We start from the raw sequence: 24,627 nt of genomic DNA, 5'->3' as shown, positions 1-24,627 counted from the left end.
GTCACGCCCACTCCTGTGTTGCAAATACTTGTCAAAGCTGAATTGTCCAACGGTTGCTAGATACAGTAGTTCCAATACATGAATAGCAGTTACATATAACAAACAGAAAGGGAGAAAATGCCTCTTGGCATTAGTTTTGTCTGAGGTTTCCTCCAAAATAACACCAGAAACACATAACTGCGAGACAGGATGTGAGCCAATTTGAGTACTTGAGAAGGATATTTAATTAGATCGTTGCTTGACAAAATTGACACATCAGAATCTGCAAATCCTCCAAACACAGTGCAGTTTCTGTTTCTCCAACAGACAAAATAAAATGAGACAATGCTCAGTTGGCAACATGGGAAATAAAGTATCATGGTACATGGTAACCAATAACTGTGGTATTATATACCTGGTTAAAGTGTCCAAGTAGTCCATGATCACATATCTGTTCTGAGGTACAGCATGAGATGTATATACATTTGATCTGGCCTCATCCTTAATTCTGGTCAAGCTACTCAACTTAAAGGGGCACTCCACCAATTCTACACATAAAGATCAGTTTAAATTTCATACCTTTCATCAGCAGTACCACACAACCAGTGAAAACAGTTGTGTAATGTCTTCTTTGGCTCTGGAGGAGCTTTGTCAAGTCTGAGAAAACAACCCTGATGATGTTATCTCAGGTTGGGCTTGGACTTCAAATTTATTATAGAAAGCATGCGTTACAATCTGGGGGCATGGAGTTGATGTAGGAGTTTCCAGGCATGGAGGGCCTAATGAAAAAAAGCCATGGAATTATGGGATCCAGTGTTTTTGGAGATTGACCCTAATTAGGGACAGAGTATGGGGATACCTCGGCCTCTGCTGCATCAATTTTGACACTTCTTTTTTAATCTGTCAACTTTATGGAAGTGCAATGCTAAATCACTGGAGTACCCCTTTAAGTTTTTACTGTAAACAAAGAGACACTCAAATTGGCAGCTAAAAATTGTCCTAAACAAATGTGCTATTTACTCCTGTTTGAGTAATGTTTTCTAAAAAATACAGCTGTTTCAGGACATCACTGACACATTTTTAAGAATGAAAGCATATATTTATTATCCATTTTTAAAGATGTACATCTTCAGTAGTAACGATTGGACTCAGGGCTGAGAGCCACTTGCTAGATAAAAATGTGTTCCTAATTGACATTCCCAACATGGATATGCTTAGTGAAGGTACAGTAAAGAGAAAATACAACCTCTGTAGAATTGGACAGTACAAGTTACTTATATGGTGCTGCCATTCCATATTTCCATTGAACACCTGTTTTTAGTTTTCCTGTGATCTCCTCTCATGTTCCTGCTTTGACAAAAAAGAAATGCCGACTGGTTCATTCAGCAGCCCAATTAGGACATACATACCTTTTCAAACATCTTCTTCAGACGTGCACTGAGACAGGAATTTCTCTCAGTTTAAATTAGGCTGAAGGTATATGTGTCAGTTTGGACACCCACCTTCATCACGCGTGACGGGTGACGTATGTATTATGGGGTCTTTAATAACAGGGGACAGAGTGGTCGGCAGGAAATTAGGCATGTGTCCTGGTGCTGTCCTGAGAGAAGGTGTCTCTCCTGCTGTTAACATGCTAACCGCAGTCTTTCTGTCAACGCTCCTGATGCTGGGGGGTCTAGGAGGGGCAGCAGCGTCTGACTTGCAGGTCTATGGGAAATCAATCCACACTGATAAAACTTTGCTGAGCAGCGATGATGGAAGACACACTGTGAAGAAACAGCCACACCAACAAGTAAGAACTATTTTAAATAAGCCAGGGAGAGATGCTTATTCCACTGGGAAACTGGATTCACCTTATTAGGTTTTCCCTTATTAGTAGATTAATCAATCACAAACTGTTTCAGTCATTTTTCAAGAAAAAATGCCAAACAATCTGATTCCAGCTTTTCAAAAGTTAGGATTTGATTTTATAGACAAAACAATTAATTGATAATGAAAATATTAGCTGCAGCCCTACTTTCCTTGTGTTCTGTACTACTACTGTCAAGATAATGAAAGTAAAATTAACTGAAACTACTTGTTATAATGCCACACAATGTTTTAGAAGAAAGTGTTATCCCATTATGGAAGTGGACTAATCGTGTTCACATACAGGGGGACCACTATTTGTGTTAAAAACTATTATTATGCCACATAACACTGGAACTCATCTGCTACCCAGTAATATCACATTTACCCATTTTTGTTCTACATTATTATAGAGCAACAGTGAATGCATTGCTGGTTTTTATTTCATCCTTGGCAAAAGGATAAAATGACAAATTCAGTCAAATAAAAGCTTTTTACTGTAGGCTATTTTGATGTTGTTTACCTTATACAATTACAATAAATGCTAAGTTATGCAAAATAATATAAAATGATGTGACCTAACTTAGAGAGCAATATTACTAGTAAAAACTAAGGCTAATCGATTAATCTGCCAACTATTTTCTCAACTAAACGATTAATCAGTTTTTCAATAAAATGTAAAAAAAAAAGTGAGCCTAAGATGACTTATTTACATTGTTAGTTTTGTCCGAGCAACTGTCTAAAAGCCTAAAATATTGCTATCATAATTATTTATTATCATATATGACAAAGAAAAGCAACAAGCAGATGGAACTAGGAAATGTTTGGCAATTTTTCTTGAAAAAGTGCAAAAAAGACTCTAATTAGCTGATAATTAATTTTCTGTTGATTGACTAATTGATTAACCGACTAATTGTTTGAGCTCTAGTAAAAACTGAACTTTTTGTTTCCAGACAAAAAGTGAAATCCGCAGGAGTTTGGATCTGGATAGCTTTAACATACAAGTGACCCCCGCCACCAGCAAAATCAGCCTCCCGATCATCACCAAGCTCTACGCGCCTACTGCCCAACCTCTCCACCGGCACAGCAACATGCCCATGCGCTTCGGAAGGGACAGTAATCCTGGTGATGACAGGTTCCCAAACTCGACCCCCAACATGCCCCAGAGGTTTGGAAGGTCTTGGGAAGAGATCAAAATGTGTCCCCAGTGCCCTGGTGTCCGAAAAGCACTGAGCCCAGTACTGCCTGAGAGATTTGGGAAAAACACTCTGCACTGGAGCCTTCTTAGGACTCTCGCCAATGCACAGTTATTTAACACTGGCTTGCACTGGTAGGCAACTATTGCCCATAATAATTGACATACATATGTATTTCCAAAAATTATGCTTTAACTATTTGGTTTGCAGTTAAAACAGAGATTAATTTAATCAGTCTACTATCCTCAGCATCTTAACCCTTTATTTCCAGTCCAGTTTAACATCCTTACACATCTATGAGTTATGAATAACACAAACTATTTATTCTCTTCCCTCAGGGCTGACGATTTTGACTTTACAGCCAGCTCAGAAGAGGTGGAGATGCAAGAAAAAACCTTTAAAGGACGAAAGAGGAGTACATAGGCCAAAACTGAGGTCTACCATAGCATGTAAATATCAACATACAGTGTTTTTACTGTAAAGACAAATGTTTAAAGTTAAAATTTGAAGAATGGATAAGCAAGTTGAAATATTTAAATTTATGAGTCCCTTTCAATAAAGTTATATTATTGTAACAGAAAACTCTTCTTAAACAATAATAATAAAAGTTTCAAGGGAGTGGTTTGGGTTTTATTTTGCTCTATTATTAAGTCCTACTTTTTCATTATATTTTCATTATAAGAACACTATTTTATCTAAAGTAATTTGCCTCATATGGGTGGTGTCAAGGACCAGAGAGCACACTCCTTATCAGTGGAGCCTGAACATGACTAAATAGCAACCTGTTGATACCCAGTGAAACACTATTAAACAGCAAGGATTACCTACATTGTTGTGACCATTCAAGTACATTTTAAATTGTGTGAATTAAAGCGACATATCGTAGGAAGCCTTCTGAAGATTGCCTTAAATACTTAAATGTAAGAAAATATGCTACACAGTCAACAAACACCATTTAACAAGGATCAGAAAGTGCAATCATGTTTGCAATTCTACAGTGATAAGTGTGTGTGTGGATCCAACTCTACCACAGCTCTAACTGCTAGACAGAAGAAGCCATAAAATGTAAATAGTAGTGAAGCTGTCATAACGCTAATGGGAAGATTAATATGGCAAAACTCTATCAGTACAGTGAATGACCACTAGAGGGAGACAAACACCAAGTCAAAGTCTCCACGGATAAATAACTCCAGAGTTCCCAAACCAGCACAGAGGGTACAAATCACAGGCTTCAGTACTTACATCATTTTCATGACTCATCAAATGATCAAAGGGAAGCATAAAATATACAGTTTGTTGGACTGAGAAAATATTGTCCTCCATCTATGTTCCTTTCTGCCAGTGAGAGGTAAATAAAGGTGCCAGTGCCCAAGAAACACCCCTTTCAGTCCCTTATGTCTATGCCATGTTCCTGTCCATCCACTGTGTCCAGATGAGCCAGAGTTCAGAGTGAAGATAAGGTCCGTCACAGCGTGCTGGACTGGACAACACAAACCTCGAAACAGGTTTGCCGGTTAGGTGAGAGTGGTCTCTAACAGGTGAAAGGAGAGATAAGGCACTATGTTAAATAACACAGTGGATACTCATTTGGACAACACAATGGGATATGTGGTTGTAATAAATAACTTTTACCCCATTGCAACATGACAGTGTCTGTTTGCATCTGACACCTCTGATCCACAATATTATGGGCCTGCTGTTTATACAGTTTAAAAAGCTACTGAACTCTCTGCTCGAAGTGCCTCAGATGACTCTATACCATTCATTTCAGTTAGTGGATATTTTCACATGAAATTCTTGATGTAATTCTTCATGTACAGTCCACATAATGACTGAGTGTCGATTTGAAAGAGACAAACCTTGACAACAGTCCTCAATAGTGAGTGACACTTATACGTGCTATGAGGAGTGCTGCTTATCAAGAGTCCAAATATCCCAACATGACTGACATGAACATGAATCTCTGCTCTTTTTTGACAAAATAACTGAATCTAAACAGCTGACACTCGTCAGGGCAAGAAAAGCTCTGTAAATAAGTAATTACCAACATTAATAATGGCTCCATTCATGTGTCTGTTCTAGGGCCCTGGTATTATGCAGGCTCACTTATATGGCTTGACTAGTATGGCATTTTAGTAAGACACCTAAATAGAACGAAGGTATGATTAGTAATTATAATATACACCTGTGCTTTTCCTGCTATAGTAAGCAAAATTACTTCTGTGAAAAAAAAAGTAGGCCTCTTTAACAGCAGATATTTTCAATTGTTTTAGCAGAAAAAGCACAGGTGTTGTTAAATCACATTAACAACAGATATGTCCTATTCAAGTGTCCAGTAAGTCATGACAGTGTGACAGTGAGGCAACATGCACAATGCCAGGACCCTGAAACTGATTGATATACCAGCTTAAATATTGGATTTTGTGTCATCTATCTTTATGAACATGGATACAATGCATTTTCATTACATATTCACTGTTTTGCATAATCAACCGCTTGACCATTTGCTAAAGTATAAATCATGTCCCATCCTAATGGTCCTTGTAAATCCAAAACAGGGGGAAAGATGGCCCCTTGACAGACAAGGGTGAGTGTTGGGGGTCTCAGGTTGTTTGTCCACACAGGTGTCTCTAGCACCAGCATCTCAGACCAAAACAAATGGGCGCTACACGCACCAGACTCCATTGAGAAAAACAGCAATTTTACCTCGCAGATCATTGTAAAACACACTTCATTCAAACTGGATAGAAACAAAATAAAACTCACCAAACTTGTCTTTGTCAGTCTTTCCACTGTTCCAACAATCACCATCTCTGGTTTGGTCGAAATAAACCCTTAATTCACCCAAATATACGCCTCAGCCTGCATCTGCGAAATAGGCTACAATGGCTTCTGTGTACAAATACACTGACTGTACTTCCATTAAAAGTGCTTGTTCTTGCCACTGACAGGCTCAGATTGTTATTCTAAGTGTCTGACAACATTATAGAAAGAAAGGATTCCTACAGAGCTACAGCGCTAGACCCTTTTGTTAGATCATTTTTGTTTTACCAAAAACAGCCATTATAGCGCGTTTGCTCGCCACCAGACTCCATTGAAAAAAGCTATAATTTTACCTCGCAGACCATCTTTAGACACTTCATTCAAACTCTAAAAAAATAAATAAATAAATAAATAAACTCACCAAAACCTCTCTGTTAGTCCTTCCACTGTTCCAACAATCACCAACTCTGGTTTGGTCGAAATAAATCCTTAATTCACCGCATTAGATGAGAATCTCCTCACAGAAGAACAGTTTCACCTGAGACACTCACTTGATCTTTGAAAAGGGGTGAAACTTCTATCCGGAGGTACTTGAACTCCACATTCACATCAGGTAAGATCGATCTTTTGGTTCTATCAGCCATGTTTGATGTGTTTTCACAGACGAAAACACCATGTTGCCATCTCGACATACTGCGCGTCTGTGTTGAATTATATTGTAGACCGTTTTCCTACTTTACTGTTTTATCACGCAGTATTATGTTTGTTTGTGCCGCTGTTTCCAATCGTTTTAATTGGATAAGTATTTTATAGGTGACACCTTCTTTTTCATCCAGGCTAGTAAACAAACAGTTTGCAACAGTTTGCTTTACATCACAAACAGACTTTTTAGCTTAGCTGCATTCCTCTTTCTTTCTGTGGGCTGCATTGTGTCTGAAATACTTTTCATTTTGTCTCACTGGTATTTTTCCACTTACTTCATGTGTTACTGCAGATTAATATCTTATGTCTGACTGTGATTGCCATCAACCAGTTTTTTACTTGTTTGTTTGTTTCTCTTCCTGAAGGTTTTGCATTTGCAATGTGCAAAGGGCAAAAATCAGCTACATTTTAGGATATGTGGGTGTTATTTTGTGCCAGCTAATGTTCCACTGAGTAAATTTTCCTTCTTGTGGAAATTAAAAGTAGACAACATTACAATAAAACACAATGTTCTCCAAATGAATACCCTAATTGTGAGAAAAGTAAAGATTTTTACTTACACTTACGCCAGAAAAACAATGTTTTCTTTAACCAGGTCTGTCTCATAAGGGAAAACGTTTGCAATAGTACATTAGCTCCTTTGGATTTAACTCTGGCTTCTTCTTTTTTTCACAAAGCTGGTCCACCTTTACCTGTGATAGATCACCATGGTAACCTCTGTTGCGTGGCCAAACTACTCTGGAGCAGTTTTTAAAGGAGTGTACAGGAAAACGTTTGCAATCCTCCATGTAGCATAGTATCTGATGATTTGCTTCATGCACAAAATAGAATGCAATGCCTGTTTTTACTTCCAGAAGCAGTGGTCATTTCTGATGCGATGCCACTGTATAATAAAAAGTTTCAGTGTCCAGTTGTTTTCTCTGTACATCCTCCCAAACTTGCAAAAAAAAATCCATGCACCTAACAGAATGCCCCTCGAGTTCATTCATTGGCCCGACTTCCACGAGTGTGCTACAGAAACAGTGTTATTATCGGACATCCTTTCTTATTCATTTGTATGGATTTCAACTGAGAATTTTTATTTGGTTTTGAAATGGTATCAAATGATGTCTTTCCTTCCTGCCATGAATATAACACATAAATTGGCATCTGAATGTTTGTGTGTGTGTGTGTGTTTTAGGTATCATATGGCATGAGGAAACTTTGAATGTCTACCTTCAAAACCCTAAGAAGTACATTCCTGGTACCAAGATGGTCTTCAGTGGGATCAAAAAGAAAAAGGAAAGAGAGGATATTATAGCCAATTTAAAGGACGCCACCTCCTAATATACTGACAACACAGAGCACACACATACAGCTGTGCACAGAAGCATTACACTGTACATTTACAAAGAAAAAAAAGTGTGCGCTTTGTTTGGTTTTTTAAATGCATATCACTACATTCTGTTACATTCCAACATTGCTGCCTCACAGTTTTTGTGTGTAGGAGACTACACTTAATACTTAATTGTATTGAGTCAGCCTTCATGTATCTTGTGGATTTTCCAGACACTTCTCAGTCAAGGCTTCTTAAAGAGGCAGCGTCCTTTGGGATTTTCTAAAAACAGAGTTGTTTACATAAAAAGTTTGCCACTGCTTGCAAAGCAACTACACACTTTGCATTTTTGCCACTTTGGCTCTTACCGCACTGTTCATCATTGATTTAGGTTTATGTTTCTGTTATACTGTGTTTACTACTTATTAAGTCTCTTTCTGTTTATGTGTAGTTTTCTTCTACAGTCTCAAAAGGGGTAGACACTGAAAAAGTGATTGTGTTAAATGGTACTGGACTGTCTACTTTATTTTCTGCTCTTTTTTTAAGCCACTGGGTGTAATGACTTTTATTGTTATAAAGTTGCACTTTAAAATGAGTTTGTTTTGAATTCATACATTTTCTAAATTCATTTGTGTTTTTGACTGAAGTACAGTAAGGTCAAACAGATTTGTCATTTACACAGACATTTTTTTGTTAAAGTAATATTTGCACTTCTTAAACTTGGTCTAATAATGACCTGTCAAGGGTCAAAAGTGCTTACATTTATATTATATTTGAGTTAATGTTTTATACTTTATACTTTTACAATACCTTGACTTGAGTAAACAGATGTGGCAATAAAATACCTCTGCTTTCATAAATTATTTTAGTGGGCCATTCTTTCCACAGAGTGATTTTATTTTTTCTTTCCACTTTGAAATTACATATTCAGTTAATATTGTATTCATTTTGTTTACTAGATTTTTGTAGTCTGCACTTTATTGTACAGTAAAGAAGGGTCAGCATCAAGAATACAGTTATACATAAGAGAATACATAAATACAGTTATAAAGAAAACAATGTATATTAATTAATACAGTAGGCCTTTGAGCTAACACACATTACTTAGCAAACCAGAAAATGAGATGTGTTAGAGATGTAGAGTTTAAATACACCTTAAGTCAGATACAGATTTTTTTCACCTTTGTTGTCCGACATAAATATATCATAATATGTCAATAATGGAGAGTGAAGTTATGTAAGAATATGGAATATTGATTTTACTACAATTTCTTCCATTAACTAACATATCCAGCAGAGGGCGCCATTTCAAAGCTGAAACGACCATCAGCACCACTCAGGACATAAAACCTGCCAAACCGAGTGTAAGCATGCAGACTTCAAATGTCAGTGCCATCCCAGTCATTCAGCCAGAAGTACTGATGTCGATCCAGATGACACAACAGTTAATGAGTCTGATCCAGACCCTCTGGGACTGAGCTGCCACCGCTGTGTTGGTTCCACTCTGTGGCCTCTGCTGGGCATTTAGCACCGGGAGAAAAAAAGGTCTACCCTCCTCACTTGTGTTGTTATTGACCGGCGGAGGGAAAGAAGCGGGTCGATAAGTGGATCAGATTTATTAGCGGTCCAGATTGGCTACAGCACGCCAAATGTCAGAGGAGCCACAGTCTGTAGGACTGCACACCGCGCATTTCATTTAGGTTAGAGGAGCGCCAGACAGCGTGTCTACTAGTGCGGCACAAATTCTAGTGGAAGGTAAGGTTGATCTTGTTTATTAAAAGCCACGGATGCAGATGACATTGCTTCCATTTAACGCTCCTGTATCATCAGGACATTAAGGCATGCTGCACGTTTAATTAGACAGAACTGAAGGGGCAATGTTGAGCCATATTAATGAATATATGCATTACTGATTGAACCCGGTGCAGCATATTTTCTGCAAAACACAGCTGGTTCATCATGGGATTATCATTTTTTAGGACTTCTAACATTTTCTTCCATCCACTATCGTTGACCTGCATTCACCAGATGAAATGTGAGCATACTGGTAATGTTTAAATTAACCTGTGATAGCCTTACTATTGTTATAATGACTTATGTCATAAAGTGGCATAGCTAATAAGCCTGAGTGGCAGCTCCCCCTCCCCGGTCTAATTCTGGCACAAGGCTGACGGGGTTGGTGCACGGCTGGAATTACAGCGGTGGCTGCATCTGCTGCAGTGTGGAGCTGCAACAAGTTTATTATGCTATGAGGAGAGAGAGAGAGAGGCTTAAGGGAGTGATGAAATAGTGACACCCTCTAGAGGGAGTAAGGAAAAATGACAACTGCTAGGAACTGCATTAAGCTCAGGCAGCAGAATTAGTGTGTGTGTGTGTGTGTGTGTGTGTGTGTGTGTGTGTGTGTGTGTGTGTGTGTGTGTGTGTGTTTGACAGCTTGTGTTTTTTAGGGAAAGTAAACCAGCAGGATGGACCTGGTCAAAATTGCAGTGTCCTTCCACATTCTTCTGTGTCCTGCATGGACCCTGTCCCATCACGCTCACATGGACAGCATCCTCTCAGCCCGCTCAGGTAAGTTGTGTGAGTGTATTGTAAGACTGACTGTTAACAGATAACAGAAGGAACGCATGTTGCATGTACTGTGATTCATCATGGCAGACTGTCGGTGATACGTGCTGTTGTCTGTCTTCCCCTCAGCTCTCGGGTTGCTGGATGAGCCGTTGAGGTTTGACCCCTGTTGTCTCATGTCACCGCCCCCGCCGCCGCTCTTCCCTCCGCCACCTCAGCTGTGGAAGCGTGGCAGCTCCGTAGGAGTTCACAAACACACTCACACGCACACCTGGCCTGCTTGCATAAATACACCTCATTTACACATTTGTATGCTCATAGTAAGCCACTGACTGAAACCTTATTCACTTGGATTTTGTGTATGTTTGACTGAAGGATGATATTAGCATGTCAGAGTCAAGTGTTTATGGAGGAGAGGAAAAGGAAAAACAGAAACCTGTGATACCTGGGTGTTCACCTGGACCTCCAGGACCTCAAGGACCCCGGGGCCCAGAGGTAAGGCCCTTTTTCAAAATACTACACGTTGTTGGAAACCTCACATTAGTGGTTCAGTCTGATTAAATCATAGTACTGCATCAGAAAGTGTAATCAGCCTGCTGTAGCTATTTTAAGACAGTAGATAGAAATATTGTTAAACAAGCATGGAAATGAATGACCTTTTTAGTATTGATTTTTCAAAAATGTACCATGCTCTATTAGGATATGTGAGCTGGATATCAATTTGGTGTCATTTTTCAGGGTCAAAGTGGATTACCCGGCATAAGAGGACCAAAAGGGGAGAAGGTGTGTGTTTATGTGGGGGGTTTTTTGTTTTGTTTTGAAATATGTCTCTAATGTATCTTACTATAGAAGTCTTTGTGCGTGTGTCCTTGTGTTTCTCTCTGCTCTAATGAGTGCCACATCTCCTCTCCCCTCATTTGTCCTCCTCCAGGGAGAAATTGGACGTCCAGGGTCAAAGGTGAGCCGCTCCTCCTCTCCTGCTCCCACTCATCTCTCTCTGGTCCATCTCGCATGTCCTTGGAATAATGGGATCTGGATATCTCTCTCTCATGCGCTCTCTCTGCCTCCGTTGTCCCCTCTATGCATCCTCAATCTCTGTGATGTGATTTGTCTATTGATGTGCTCAGAATATCCTCTGTAGCTGCTAAATGGGTCATGCTACATTAGTCTCAGTAGTCGTTCTAAACACATAGCAAAGTTTGACCGCATCCCTGGATGTCTTCTGTCATCCTCCCGCTCCTCATCGCTCTATCATTCCCCTCTTCTTTCCTTTTCCTCCCTTCTCTCTCTCTCCTCCTTTCCTGTTTGGCCTGGCTCCATTAGCCCTTGTACTGGACTCCAGCCCTGCTGATCCAGGCTCTCCAGCACTCCACCTTCACTTTAATCTCCCTAAGTGCTTCTGCTCTCCATGATAAATCACTCCACACCGCAGCAGGTCCATGGTGTCTCTACAGGCTGCTGTTTTAATGAAAGGCAGCTAAATGAGAGCACACTGCTAGCATGGCAGCAGCTCTGGGATATTTGTCCAGGTGTCACCGAGATGTGAGTTGTTGTGTAATAAATTTGACACCCTGGCTTGCAGGAAACTGGCAATAGAGTAAGATCGATTAAGCCTTTAATCCTGTCCACTAATTACCAAATCTCAGTGGCATTGTTAAAGCTTTGCACACTAGGTTTTTGTACTCTTTCATGTCTGATTAGGAAATCATAGGGGGTCTGATTTGTATCTCACCCTTTTTTAACCTGGTTAATCTCTATGAAAATCAGTAGCTTCTTTTCAGGGGAAACATGGTCATGAAAGAAGTATCTTGACAAACATAAAAGTTGCAGATCATCAGCATATATAGCATAAGTGCAAAAGCAGAAATCAGTCTAAATTTAAAGGAATAGCTTGACATTATAGGAAATACGCTTTTGGAAATACGCTTATTTGCTTTCTTCTCAAGAGTAAGATGAGAAGATCGATACCAGGAAAAGTTGGCAAGCAACCAGTGGAGACTCTAGGTAGTCACTACACCTGGCCAAGAAATTAAATTTTCGGTTTTTTTTTTACAGATTAAACACGTGAGATATAACGTGCTAAATAGGGAGCTTTAGTGGTGCAGGTAGGCAGATTTTCTTATATTTGGACAACACCAGGCTAGCTCCCCCCGACCCCGTTTTCAGTATTTATGCTAAGCTAAGCTAATCTTACTGGCTGCTGGCAGTAGCTTCATAAATTTCCATATAGACATGAGAGTGGTATCTATCGTCTCATCTAACTCTTGGCAAGAAAGTGAATACTCCTGTTGAACTAATTCTTTAAGTAATGTATTAAATCAAAATGCAAATGAGATTATTTTCAAGAGAACAAGGTTAAAACTTCCTGCTGTTGAAGATCAGATTGTTAACACTCAGAAAGATTTTGAGTCTGTCACAAAATCCTTCACACAGTTTAAAGCAAGAGACCATCTTTCAGCTTCACGTCACTTTTGCAGCAAGTTCAATGAAGAGGGAGCAGAAATGCATCAATAGTTTCACTAAATGCTGGCACTGATGTTTGTGTCTCTGTAGGGTCGTACAGGGGCTCCAGGCCTCCCCGGGAAACAAGGACAACCAGGATGGCCTGGTCCAGAGGGACCCAAGGTAAGTCTCATGGTATCCCTCCAGGTACAAACACATTTTTGATTACTGGTGTAGCGTGGCACATTAAAGAAGTCTTGAGGTTTTACACCAATGTACATGGCATATCACAAACACAGTATGAACTGTCACGTATATATGTTTTTTTAGGGTGAGAAAGGGGATCCAGGACTCATGGGATTACCAGGACTGAGGGGACCACCAGGGACAAGGGTTAGTCACATCTTTACAACATCATACACACCATTATGTATATGTTATGTATATGGATTTTTTCTTATTTGCTGTCATATTCCTCATGTATCTTTTCAGGGTTTGCCTGGTTACAAAGGAGAGAAGGTAAGTTCAGAATCACTTCTTACAGTGCACATGTTTGCTACTACAAAAATATTAAATCCTTCATTTAATGTTTCTCTTTGTTTTCTGTTTTAACAGGGGGCTCGTGGTGACCCTGGAGCAGTAGGGCCAAAAGGTGATAAGGTTGGTGAAGAAATGTCATTTTCTTTTACTGTAGATACTGAGATAAATTGTTTTTGAAAATATTGAGTTGTGTAACTCTTTACAGCCCATTTACTCTATGCTTGGCTTTCACTATGAGCACTTCACCTCATGCTGTGTTATAATGGACTTCATCATCATTTGATCAGGCAGTGAAAAACTCTACAACAGTTTGCTCAGTTATTGGTTAGAATCCAAAGTGGTTCATGATTTGAGACTTTCAGGTCCCAACATTTCAAGCTCTCTTGAGCCTTCTACCTCAGAGACAGATTAAATTAACATTAAACATTTTATGAGTGCCTGCTCTGCTGAGATAATGACTTTTCTCACATCAAGTTCTCATTTTGTCTCTATTTAGGGTTCCATTGGTTTGCCTGGGATGCTTGGGCAGAAGGTAAGAATAATTCGAGTGCAGCAAAGAATATGATTTAAACCATAGACTGTATATAAAGACAAAGCATCTCCACTTCTTCCCACTATACAAAAATGAAGCCAAAATATCCCGGATACGGGCGCAGCCATCTTACGCTGGTGACGCCATTTTGAGCCAGAGTCTGCACAGTAGCGATTGGGTTTGGAGCCGCGGTATAGCCTTTTTATAGCATCAAATAACTAATTAAAACCAAACTTATCATAAAAATGAACACTTGAACATACATCAGCATGATAAGAACTACCTAAAATGACAGAAACCATCTCTGGGAAAAATTTATTTGACGTGTACTTTGAGTTTTTAGTTTGGCTCATGTCCCATCCGCTAACATTGGGGGTGGGGGTGGGTTATGTCATATGACCTATACTGTAGCCAGCCACAAGGGGGCGATCGAGATGTTCTGGCTTCACTTTTGGGACCTGTCATGTCGTCCATTTTTATATACTCAACTCCTTTCCCAGGGTGAGCTGGGACCAAAGGGAGAGCCAGGAGTCTCAGGGAAGAGAGGACCTACCGGACGGCCTGGGAAGAGAGGCAAACAGGTGAGGAAAGACAAGGAAGAATGATGCGCAAGTGCACAGGGTGCTTGGTTTCCTCTGTAAAGTATGTGTGTGTTTGACATGTAATAAGCCTGATTCTGTGTGTAAGATGCACATTGGCATCAGATGTTACACACAGCATCACGTAACCCTGGTGTGGTGCACTGACACCCTGTCCTCTGACCAGCTAATTCAGTCACTCAAGTTTTACTTCCAGCTCTAAGTATAGACTTCCGTAGAGGCTGTGGGGTCTTTGGCATCTTAGATCTTCTCAGCCTACACATTTATATATGCACACACACGCACATATTTTTTTCACATGGACTCAATTATCACAGCTATGCACAAGTGGCAGTGGCATGTAGGTCACCTTCAGTGTGTGTGTGTGTGTGTGTGTGTGTGTGTGTTTTCTAATACTGGGATGTGGCCTGGTTTGCACAGGGTATGAAGGGCCAGACTGGAGCCTCAGGAGTCATGGGCCCCCCAGGACCCCCAGGTCCAAACGGCCATCCAGGGCCACCTGGTCGACCTGCCTCAGGTACAGTAACTCACACGCTCATACACAGTAAGCCTTAAATTACAGTTTATATAGTATAATATCAAAGTATAGTGTAGGCATGTATGTGTTACCCACTTTCTTTTTCCTTTTTGTTTTTCACAGGTCTCTATCTAGTAGGAGAAAAGGGAGAGAAGGGTCTTCCAGGTCCACCAGGTCGCTGTGACTGTGATTCCACTCTTGGGGCAAATAATACTCCTTTTGGAAGCTACACACAACGGGGGAGCACCAATAAAGTCCCTGCAGTAAGACCCCACTCACATAAAACTGCTTCTTCACAATATTACCATCCAAAGTGAATCTGTTTATATTGAATTGCTTATTACTCATCAGCTTTCACTTTCTCCTGTACGTATGTGTGTAGATATTTGTGGTGAACAGTGAGGAGGAGATGAACCATCTACATCTAGACAACGCGATAGCATTCAGGAAGGATCAGAGGGCGCTCTACTTTAAAGATAAAGATGAATGGGAGCCCATACAGGTAACGACTATGAGAGTGTTATGGAATTGCAATACTGAGCTGTAGCACTATAGATTTTCAAATAGTTTTCAATCCAGTGCTGGATGCTGTCATTTTTCAAACAGTAGCCAATGAGCACATAATTAATCATTTACAGCTCACATGTGTGCGTCTAGGCTAAAACTGGGCAACATTTGAAAGTTTATTTTTGACCTCAGAAACAGTAATTTGACAAAAATTTGAAAATCTCCACTCAAGGTTCACTTACTAGCTTTTTCAAGAGCTTTCCCACAGTCTTCCCCAGTGGATGGAGTTAGCTCAGTTGTCATAGAGATGGCCCGGTTGTCATCAAGACATCTGGTCATATACAGTATGGTCATGTATGGAATGACAACTGAGCAAATTCCATCTTCTGAGGAACACCATAAGATGCAGTTGAAAGCTCTAGAAAAAGCTAATAAGTGGACCTTGAGTTAAGTTATTTTATTAGTCAAACTGGGCTACATTTGGTTGAAAACAGTCTTTATATATTTAATATATGTATTAGGTTACATAAAAGTTACATTTTTCCACCTAATAAAGTCTAGTTTTAGCCTGAACAACTTTTCCTGCAAACCATTTAAGCCAAAGATTTCTTATTGGCTGAAATTTCAAGTTAGAGTTTATTTTCTTTCAACTTGTCTAGCCCTTCCAGCCGTTCCAGTCCACAGAGAAAGTCCCGGATAGAGTTGGTGTGTGTGGGGACAGAAAGGTGCAGGCCCAGCATGGAGAGGAGTGTGACGATGGAAACCAGATTGTCACTGATGCATGTCTCAGTAAGTTACATACATCTCTTGCTGAGCTGAACACATGCACACATGCCCAGTAATGTAGAGGTAAAGAAAAAAGTGGGCAAAGAATGATCTACAAACAGTGATTCTAATAATGCAATCAATGTAAATTGCTTTTAAAACACCCTATTCACAGATAAACTTGATACCCCTTGATGTAATGTACAGTGTACCAAGAATTAAGATCAAAAACTAAAAAATATGTTAGTCTAAAAAAACAGAACTATTGTCCAAATAGTAGGTTATGCTTTTTGCTCCACAAACACTGCCCGCTGCTCATGAGATGCCCTGCAGAGCATACCTACAGTGCACCACAGAGTCTGAACCCACATGGTGGAGGATAAAAGCAGCAAGCACCGTGAAACCTTTCCTTGATTTTTCATTAATCTCACCCTCTCTTTCCCTGCCACCATCTCACTTCTCTCTACTTCTCTGTTCAATTAAATTAGGAGTAAAATGCTGCATTGGCATCACTAAGACACACAGGAGTGCCAAAGCAATTAGTAACGTCTTATCTCTCCCTTCCTTCCCTTGCTCCCTCCTAACTCTGCGGCTATGCTCTCCTGATCTCCTTTCCTTCGTCACTTCAGACTGTAAGTGGGCCTACTGTGGAGATGGTTACCGACATGAAGGCATGGAGGAGTGTGATGGAAAGGACTTTGGTTATCAGACCTGCAAATCCTATCTTCCTGGGTATGTTCACTGTATGTTCAGAGTGCAAACACAAACATACACTAAGTGTCTATTTATTGGGTACACCTTGCTACTATAGGCCAACATTTCACAGAGATCTTCTATGCCAAGATAGCAAACTGCAGTTCCTTTTTAATCAACAGCACATTTATACTGCAGCCAACTGGGGATTGTAAAGGTCACTTCAATGAACTACCATACTTTTACTGTGATGTCTCTGAAACCATCCAGAGATGATGGTGCATTGTCCTGGCACCAGTTACTGTGCAATGTTTTAGATGCTTAAATCACACAACTCAGCATGCTTTATACGTATGCTTAAATGAATAGGTCAACATTTTGGAGAAATATACATACTTGCCAAGAGTTCAGAAGATTAATACCACTCTCATGTCTATATGCTTAGTATGAAGCTGGGACGCAGTTAGCTTAGCTTAGCACAAAGACTTGAAGCAGGGGGAAACAGCTAGCCTGGTTCTGTCCAACGGTTAAATGACTACCAGCACCTCTAAAGCTCACTTATTTAAATGTTATATCTCCTTTGTTTAATCCGTACAAAAAACTAAATTTTCTGTGACTTCCTGGAACTCACTGCTCCCAGCTAAGAATGTAACTCCCTGTATAACCACAATTTATCATTTTTAAATTTTGTTTGTACAGATTAAACACACAAGACATAACATGTTAATTAGTGAGCTTTAGAGTTTCTGGTAGGCAGTTTTATTTATACCTTTGGAATAGAGCCAGGCTAGCTGTTTCCACCTGTTTCAAGTCTTTATACTAAGCTAAGCTAATCAACTCCTGGCTCTAGTTCTATACTTCACATACAAACATGAGTGGTATTGATCTTCTCATCTCTGTGAGAAAGCAAATGCATATTTCCCTAAATGTTGAACTATTCCTTTAATAAAGTGTGTGCATAACCTGGGTAGGTACTTAGTGTAAATATAAGTATACACTTCGCGCAATCAGTTGCACTTGTTAAAAAACATTTTCCGTGTCTTCTGCAGGTCCTTTGGGCAGCTCAGATGCACCGACTCTTGTCTCATTGATTCCACTGGTTGCAAGTATTTCACCTGAACAGGAAAGTGAAAAAATGGCCATATTGCAACTTTGCAGCTCCTCTTCTCTTCTGATCACGGGGATTACACTTCAGATTTCTACTGAAGTCTCACCCCTTAAAAAATTACTGATGGACTGAGAAAGAGTACTAAAGGGAAGCTCTTGTGCCTGCTCTGAGCCATGAAGAGTCATGGGAGTCAGCTTTGAATCGACTGTCTCCCCTGGAGGTTGAATTCTTTTATTGGCCTCGGGGAGCAGCTCCCTGTTACTGTCACTCCATTGGCTGCAGCACTGTTATGAACATTGGCGATGGTGGGGAACATTTTAATGATTTAATGATATGTATCATATGAAAAATAGTTACAATGTGTATGACTTGCTGACTGTTGATGCAGAAATAAGCTATGGTATGTTCTGAACTTCTTTTATAATGAGAGAGAGAAAAAAGAGCTTTTTCCAAAAGAGGCAATAATATTATTGATACTATATTGTAGTATGCAAATCAGGGGTGTGTAAATGTGTTTATTCCTGTGCAATATATTACAAAACATGTATTTATGAAGTGCAATGCTGTGGTAGTGCATGTAAATGTGTACCAGTGCACAGCGGACTGCTTTAACCAGTGCTGTAAATTTACTAGCCAACTTGTGGCCCTCTTGAAGTGAATGTTCAAATACCAGACAGGAGAGCAAGAAAATGAAAATTCAGTAAAATGTGATTAGTGGATAATCTTCCTGCATGACTGTAAATTTCATAAAACACTGTATATTAATAAAGATTAGGCCTACACTTCAGAGTCCTCGTTCAGTTGATGCCAAAAGGGGATTTGTGAGAGGGATCGTCTGTGGGCGGGGTTTGTGTGGAAAAGCAGCCAATCAGAAGAAGACTTCCTACAACAACATATATGATGAAACTGCCACGTAGAGGACCAGCTGCACGCCTCGCTGCTGGTTCTCCACATTTGTTCCAACATTAGGTATCTGTTTATTCTGCTGTTTCTTCAGATGGTTGAGGGTGGCAGCATGCTGCTGACTGTGTTGAGCTGGCTCTGCTCCTCCCTGCTGGTGTCTGTCAGCGGGGGGAAGCTGCCTGAAGCTGAGGTGAAGATAGAAGTTCTGCACAGACCTTTTCTCTGCCATCGAAAATCAAAGTATGGAGACATTCTGCTGGTACATCATGAGGGATACTTTGAGAATGGGACCATGTTTCACTCCAGGTATGTTTCAAGACTGACACGACGGCCTAACAGCCTTCTAATATGTGAGTTTCAAGTAAGAAGGAGTTAGCTAAGAGGCTAAGAAGTTCTCCTACATTACTCCTGGTGGTTCCTGAACAATAAATAAAGGAAGCTACATTTCACCACGTTTAGTGGAATCCATTTGCTGTATTCACTCTTCTTCAGTTTGATAACCACATTTGGAAAGTGCTCGACATATTTAACGCATCACAGTAAAACATTACATGATAATTTCCTTTTGCCGGGTCCTTCATGTAAGTGCGCGCGTGTTAAATCTCCTTGGTGACGCCTCTGTCTATTAGGGTCACGTGATAAAACATTTTTAAATGGTTAATTCACCCAAATTACAAGAATACATATTTCCTGCCTTACCTCAAGTGGTATCTAACCCTGTAGATAGCTTTGGTTTAATGTGCGCAAGTTTTGAGATACTCATCTCTGAAACTTTCAACCTGTTACAATGGAGGTGAATGGAATTTTGTTGTTGGTGTTAAAAGAATTGAAACAGAAAAACTTAAATGGAAATTAGAAGAATGAATATGAATATGATAAACTCAAAAGCAACATCTGAACAAAAACAGTGTTCCCCATACTCTGGATAATCCACACACATAGCTGTGAACAAATGGATTGTCTTCACTGGATCTTAATTCGTTCCACTGAAGAAATAGTCCCTATGAAAGCTGTTGACTGTCTTGTTGTTGACTGTGAATTACCCAGTGTAGCAGGGACACGGTTTGCTTCCACATTTTTCAAGTTTATTTGTTTTTTCTATTCTTTAAAGAATAACTTAACACCCTCTGAAAATCTTGTCTTTGCTGACCTCCAGTGGTTTAACTTCTCACCTAGCTGCAGTGATGTACAGGTGGACTCCAGGACACCTTGACATCACTGTAGGGCGTGGTTACAGGTGCACCCAACAGAGTTCAGAGGTGTAACACGCTTAAAACTTTCAACCAGAGAAGGCAGCAGAAGACCCTTTAATTTCTGAGATGTCAGTAATGTGAGAAAATTTTCATTAAGAATTCTTGACTTTTCTTCTCACTTTGTCCCTTTTTTTCCCCTCAGACTGCAATTTATCTCAGAAGTCATTGACTTAATAATAATAATGATAATAATAATAATAATAATAATACTCACAGAAAGAAATTACAAGTGTCTGCCAGGAAATAATCCCTTAAAGGCACACTGCCCTCTACATTTAGCGATATATATCCATGTTATTTAGGGTGCCTTTTTAAGTCTGCACAACATTTAATTTTAAGAAATGTTTGGCACTGCAAAGTTAGAATCATTAAAAATAATAATTACATACTATTTGCATTGCAGAGTTTTTAAATATGCAGCCAGACTTAGCCCAGTAGCGAAGGGGTGCAACTCTAATTTCCACTGTTATTACCTGTTACTGTCTGTAATCTGGGGTCTGCCAAACCTTCTCTCAGTCCTTCCTTTTTCAGACCTGTAACACTCTCCACTCTTATGTCTGTGTCTGTCCACCAGTCGAATCCATGGTGACAAGCAGGCAGTGTGGTTTACACTGGGCATCAGAGAAGTGATCAAAGGCTGGGATAAAGGCCTGCAGGATATGTGCTCTGGAGAGAAGAGGAAACTCGTCATACCTCCAGCCCTGGCCTATGGGAAGGAAGGAAGAGGTACTGTACTGTATGAATCCATATGCACGCAAGCTTCACTGCATGCTGCCATACAGATACATGGTACTGTCTTCTTAAAAGTGCTTGTGGTGTTAGAAATTGTGTAGTATTATTACGTATATTATGCATGTATGTATATTATACTTATCTGTCTTGTTTTGAATGGTATTCTAGGACTCCCACAGTGATTGAAGGTTTCATTCAGGATTATTAGTCCACTTTTACTCAACATGGAGCATGTGAACAATGCTATGCTTTGTCCTGGTAAGCACACATCACCCTAACCAATAACATCTCTTCTGTGCCTAACGAACCTTTGACATGACAACAACAACCTGAATGACCTGATATGACTATTAATGCAATAATGCAACCGAAGTTTGCTTCTCATTAACACTTACAACATGTTTTCTAACTTATTTACTCACAATTTAACTCAGAATGTGTTGCTGCATTCACTCACACCACTTCTGACGCAATAACCAAACTAACTGTTTTCTTCATGCTGAAGCATGCTTACAGACACCTCAGTCTGAGTTTTAGTTGACCTCTTGCCCTGTGGTGTTGGTCAGGTAAGATCCCACCTGAGAGCACACTGACCTTCGTCATCGAGGTGCTTGAGATCAGAAATGGACCGAGGTCACACGAGTCCTTCCAGGAGATGGACCTCAATGATGACTGGAAGCTCTCCAAGCATGAGGTGAAGACAAGGATTGCGTTGCTCATGTTTTCCCCAGCAAGCGTTTTAACTTTAAATAGATCAATTAGCCAACCTTTTCTCTAAGTGAATAATTCCGTATTCATGCGACCTGCATTAAAAGGCCTCCACCAACTGGAAAAATAGAACAAAGTTCAATGAAGATGGTATCTCAGTATGAAAAAAGGCGCAAATAATACTGTAATTAGACCTGATATATGGGCCCCCTTCCCAACATAATTGCTATTATGTAGTTGGATTTGAAAGATTTGAAGGTCAGCGGTTCGATCCCGGCTTCCACCAGCTTTCTAGGACTCCCACACCAGCCCGCAAAAGTCAGTGTCCTTGGGCAAGACACTGAACCCAAAATTGCCTCACTCACATGACTTAGTTCCTTTGAACTAATGAGCAGTTGACACCTGCCATATATCTGCCTGTGGGAATGGGGTGAATGTGATATGTAGTGTGAAGCGCTTTGAGTAGTCGCAGACTAGAAAGGCACTATACAAGTACAGACAATTTACCATTTAACGTAAATAGCTGTAGTCTTGTTACATGGCACATTGGGATTCAAGTAGCTAGCTAAGGTTAGCAGCAATTTCTGCAGCATTTTATATATTGTTATATTATTTTATAGTGAAGGTACTGTACAATGTAGTTATATTAATTAATTAATTTACACTGTGTAATTTGGACCAAACTGTAACCTGAAGTTAAATTTTAAGATTGCGTGTTTGACAAAAGAATATATTCTGTTTTGTGGAGTGTTTGGTCTATTTTTGATGTGGGAAGTGAACACATTGTGGATGCAAGTGGCTGTCAAATAACAGCATCTCATTTTAGACATATCCTTAACTGAAAGGGTGAAACTGGAAATTGTTTTATTTGTCCCAACACAATGCAAATGTTCTCTTTTCTGTGTGTGTGTGTGTGTGTGTGTGTGTGTGTGTGTGTGTGTGTGTGTGTGTGTGTGTGTGTGTGTGTGTGTGTGTGTGTGTGTATGTATGTATTAAAAAATCTCACATTGTCTTGCTCTAACCCCATCTACCAGGTGAAAGAATACCTGAGGAAAGAGTTTGAGCGTCATGGCTACCCTCCCAACGACACTCTACATGAGAACATGGTGGAGGATATCTTTGCCAAAGAGGATGAGAACAAAGACGGCTTCATATCCTCCAGAGAGTTCACTTACAAACACGATGAACTTTAAAGTCTCTTTCTGTGCCACGACACGCTCACTCATGCAGTCTTATTATAAGTTCATGGTGGAAATACTTTGGTGCAGAGTTTATTGCAAAGACTCTCAGGTTACCTGAAAGTATGTCAGCTTTATAGAAGCATTGTGTTTGTGTGGTGTGTGACGTAGACTCCTCCTGTGTGAAGATTTGTGTGGTGTGATTTGAGCCAGTGGGTTTATTAAGCAGATAATTTCAGTGATGTTTTGCTTTAGCAGATTTTTGTATTTTTGTGTGTTTATTTGTACAGGAACCTTGAAAACCTCCTGTCGAACATCTGCATTTAAGAAAATTAGACCAGGGTAGATTTTATTGTCATTGTTTGCAGTTCTCAGTGTCACAGAATATCTGTGGTAAAAGAAAAGGAGGGAATGCTTGTAGTGACAGTGCATCCTGTGGGCAGGTAATGTAAGAAGATTTCTGTTACTAAATTTGGCTGTGAAATTCCCCTTAAAGTGTTTGTTTCCTTGTTACGAGATTAATGCTGTTTACCTTTTTTAGGTCCATTTGGAAAGAGAGACAGAACTTTGCTTTTTTGTCCTGAATGATAAACGAAGTTTGCTGTGTGTTCAAAACTAGTAACCAAAATGTCATTAAATCAGGTTTATGTCTTTTCATATTGACTAGATTGTGTGTGTTTAAGTTAGACGGTGGTATTTTTTATTTTCTATTAAGCAGTAAAATGAGTATTTTTATATGGCATCAGTGACTTTTTTCACGGCAGACCTGATGACTTGACATCACAGGAAAAGCAGCTCTGTTTAATTTTCTGTAAGTGCTCCTAGTAAGCCAGCATACACAATACTCAGGCCATGGCACTGGCACACCTAAATCAAATCCAGCCATTGTCGATGTTATTAGACACCTGTTGGACAAGTCAAACTAACCGTGAGACAGGTGCATTGCACATGCATACGCTGCAATGTAAACGCTGACAGCATATGTTGTTCAGCCCTGCTCCTGCATTTCTCGAATGCACATGGGAAAAAAATAGAAATCCTTACATGGAGTTTAAAATTGGCCTTCTTATGTTTTAGATATTCAAAAGTGTATAATAATGGCTAATTCTCTCTGCAAGATACAATACAAAGAAACAATGTCTGACAGGGCAAGGGGAGATTAACTGTACCTGTTATTTTTAACAATGTGCTGGAGGCTGTTTTGAGATATTGCACAAGTCTTGAACCAGAAAATGTTCCCATAGTGCTAACTAGAATCTAGACTCTCCTGTTTCTACAGTATATCTTTGGCGTTGACTTCTTTTATGCAAATACATCAAGACTGAACTCAATAAGCAAATGACTGTTCTGTTCAGGGCAGGTTTTAATATTAGTTTCTGTTTTATAACCAATGTGATCAATAAAGTGTCAACTTTTTAAACACTGCATTGTACTGATACTGTGGTTTATTTGGTGGTGTCACTTTGTAATGTTTTACACATTGAATCAGCAGGTGGCACTGTCTTCACAGGTTAGTGTTGGTTAATACACTGGGAGAAAGGAAACTGTATATCTCATTCATTGTAACAGACAACAGTGTAACTTAAAACAGATTAATTCCTATTATCCTAAAATATTTCTTCTACACGTTTATGTATTCATTTGTTACTTACAAAAATGATTACATAAACACAATAGAGCACCGCATATGTACAAGGATTTATGAACCCCCAAGGTTAGCATCTCCTGCAGTGCAAGTGAGACCTGGAAGTTTTTTTCACATTGGGTTTAGGATGAGGTTTA

General features: G+C 39.7%; 3 protein-coding genes across 3 annotated transcripts; all 3 read left to right on the top strand.

Moving 5' to 3' along the window:
- The first annotated feature begins 258 nt into the window (after nucleotides 1–258).
- npvf (neuropeptide VF precursor) lies at nucleotides 259–3,493 on the top strand. The gene is made up of 3 exons (XM_044171070.1): nucleotides 259–1,771; nucleotides 2,781–3,157; nucleotides 3,362–3,493. Exons 1-3 carry the CDS (start codon nucleotides 1,460–1,462, stop codon nucleotides 3,444–3,446), a joined length of 774 nt encoding a protein of 257 aa, XP_044027005.1. The 5' UTR covers nucleotides 259–1,459; the 3' UTR covers nucleotides 3,447–3,493.
- Nucleotides 3,494–9,137: 5,644 nt separating this feature from the next.
- Nucleotides 9,138–18,853, top strand: wu:fc38h03 (acetylcholinesterase collagenic tail peptide). Its single transcript, XM_044171067.1, has 18 exons — nucleotides 9,138–9,558; nucleotides 10,237–10,371; nucleotides 10,498–10,607; nucleotides 10,744–10,863; nucleotides 11,107–11,151; nucleotides 11,300–11,326; nucleotides 12,922–12,993; nucleotides 13,141–13,203; nucleotides 13,303–13,329; nucleotides 13,426–13,470; nucleotides 13,847–13,882; nucleotides 14,383–14,463; nucleotides 14,902–14,998; nucleotides 15,122–15,261; nucleotides 15,381–15,500; nucleotides 16,165–16,294; nucleotides 16,900–17,002; nucleotides 18,013–18,853. Exons 2-18 carry the CDS (start codon nucleotides 10,269–10,271, stop codon nucleotides 18,080–18,082), a joined length of 1,389 nt encoding a protein of 462 aa, XP_044027002.1. The 5' UTR covers nucleotides 9,138–9,558; nucleotides 10,237–10,268; the 3' UTR covers nucleotides 18,083–18,853.
- Nucleotides 18,854–18,961: 108 nt separating this feature from the next.
- LOC122864044 (peptidyl-prolyl cis-trans isomerase FKBP14-like) lies at nucleotides 18,962–24,270 on the top strand. The gene is made up of 4 exons (XM_044171069.1): nucleotides 18,962–19,280; nucleotides 20,802–20,953; nucleotides 21,526–21,653; nucleotides 22,702–24,270. The coding sequence occupies exons 1-4, from the start codon at nucleotides 19,069–19,071 to the stop codon at nucleotides 22,858–22,860; spliced, it is 651 nt and encodes a 216-aa protein (XP_044027004.1). The 5' UTR covers nucleotides 18,962–19,068; the 3' UTR covers nucleotides 22,861–24,270.
- The last annotated feature ends 357 nt before the right edge of the window (nucleotides 24,271–24,627 follow it).

The sequence above is a fragment of the Siniperca chuatsi genome, linkage group LG17 (genome assembly GCF_020085105.1).
Source record: "Siniperca chuatsi isolate FFG_IHB_CAS linkage group LG17, ASM2008510v1, whole genome shotgun sequence".
NCBI lineage: Eukaryota > Metazoa > Chordata > Actinopteri > Centrarchiformes > Sinipercidae > Siniperca > Siniperca chuatsi.
The sequence above is the reverse complement of the archived record's forward strand: the minus strand, read 5'-3'. Positions and strand labels throughout refer to the sequence as shown.

Bases quoted from the DNA above. Each gene is read 5' to 3' on its own strand.
- npvf (XM_044171070.1), top strand. From the start codon at position 1,460: ATGTGTCAGTTTGGACACCCACCTTCATCACGCGTGACGGGTGACGTA. The intron at 1,772-2,780 runs GTAAGAACTATT...TTTTGTTTCCAG, and splicing joins AGAAACAGCCACACCAACAA to ACAAAAAGTGAAATCCGCAG. The intron at 3,158-3,361 runs GTAGGCAACTAT...CTCTTCCCTCAG, and splicing joins TTTAACACTGGCTTGCACTG to GGCTGACGATTTTGACTTTA.
- LOC122864044 (XM_044171069.1), top strand. From the start codon at position 19,069: ATGGTTGAGGGTGGCAGCATGCTGCTGACTGTGTTGAGCTGGCTCTGC. The intron at 20,954-21,525 runs GTACTGTACTGT...GGTGTTGGTCAG, and splicing joins CTATGGGAAGGAAGGAAGAG to GTAAGATCCCACCTGAGAGC. The intron at 21,654-22,701 runs GTGAAGACAAGG...CCCATCTACCAG, and splicing joins GGAAGCTCTCCAAGCATGAG to GTGAAAGAATACCTGAGGAA.
- wu:fc38h03 (XM_044171067.1), top strand. From the start codon at position 10,269: ATGGACCTGGTCAAAATTGCAGTGTCCTTCCACATTCTTCTGTGTCCT. The intron at 12,994-13,140 runs GTAAGTCTCATG...ATGTTTTTTTAG, and splicing joins CTGGTCCAGAGGGACCCAAG to GGTGAGAAAGGGGATCCAGG. The intron at 13,471-13,846 runs GTTGGTGAAGAA...GTCTCTATTTAG, and splicing joins TAGGGCCAAAAGGTGATAAG to GGTTCCATTGGTTTGCCTGG.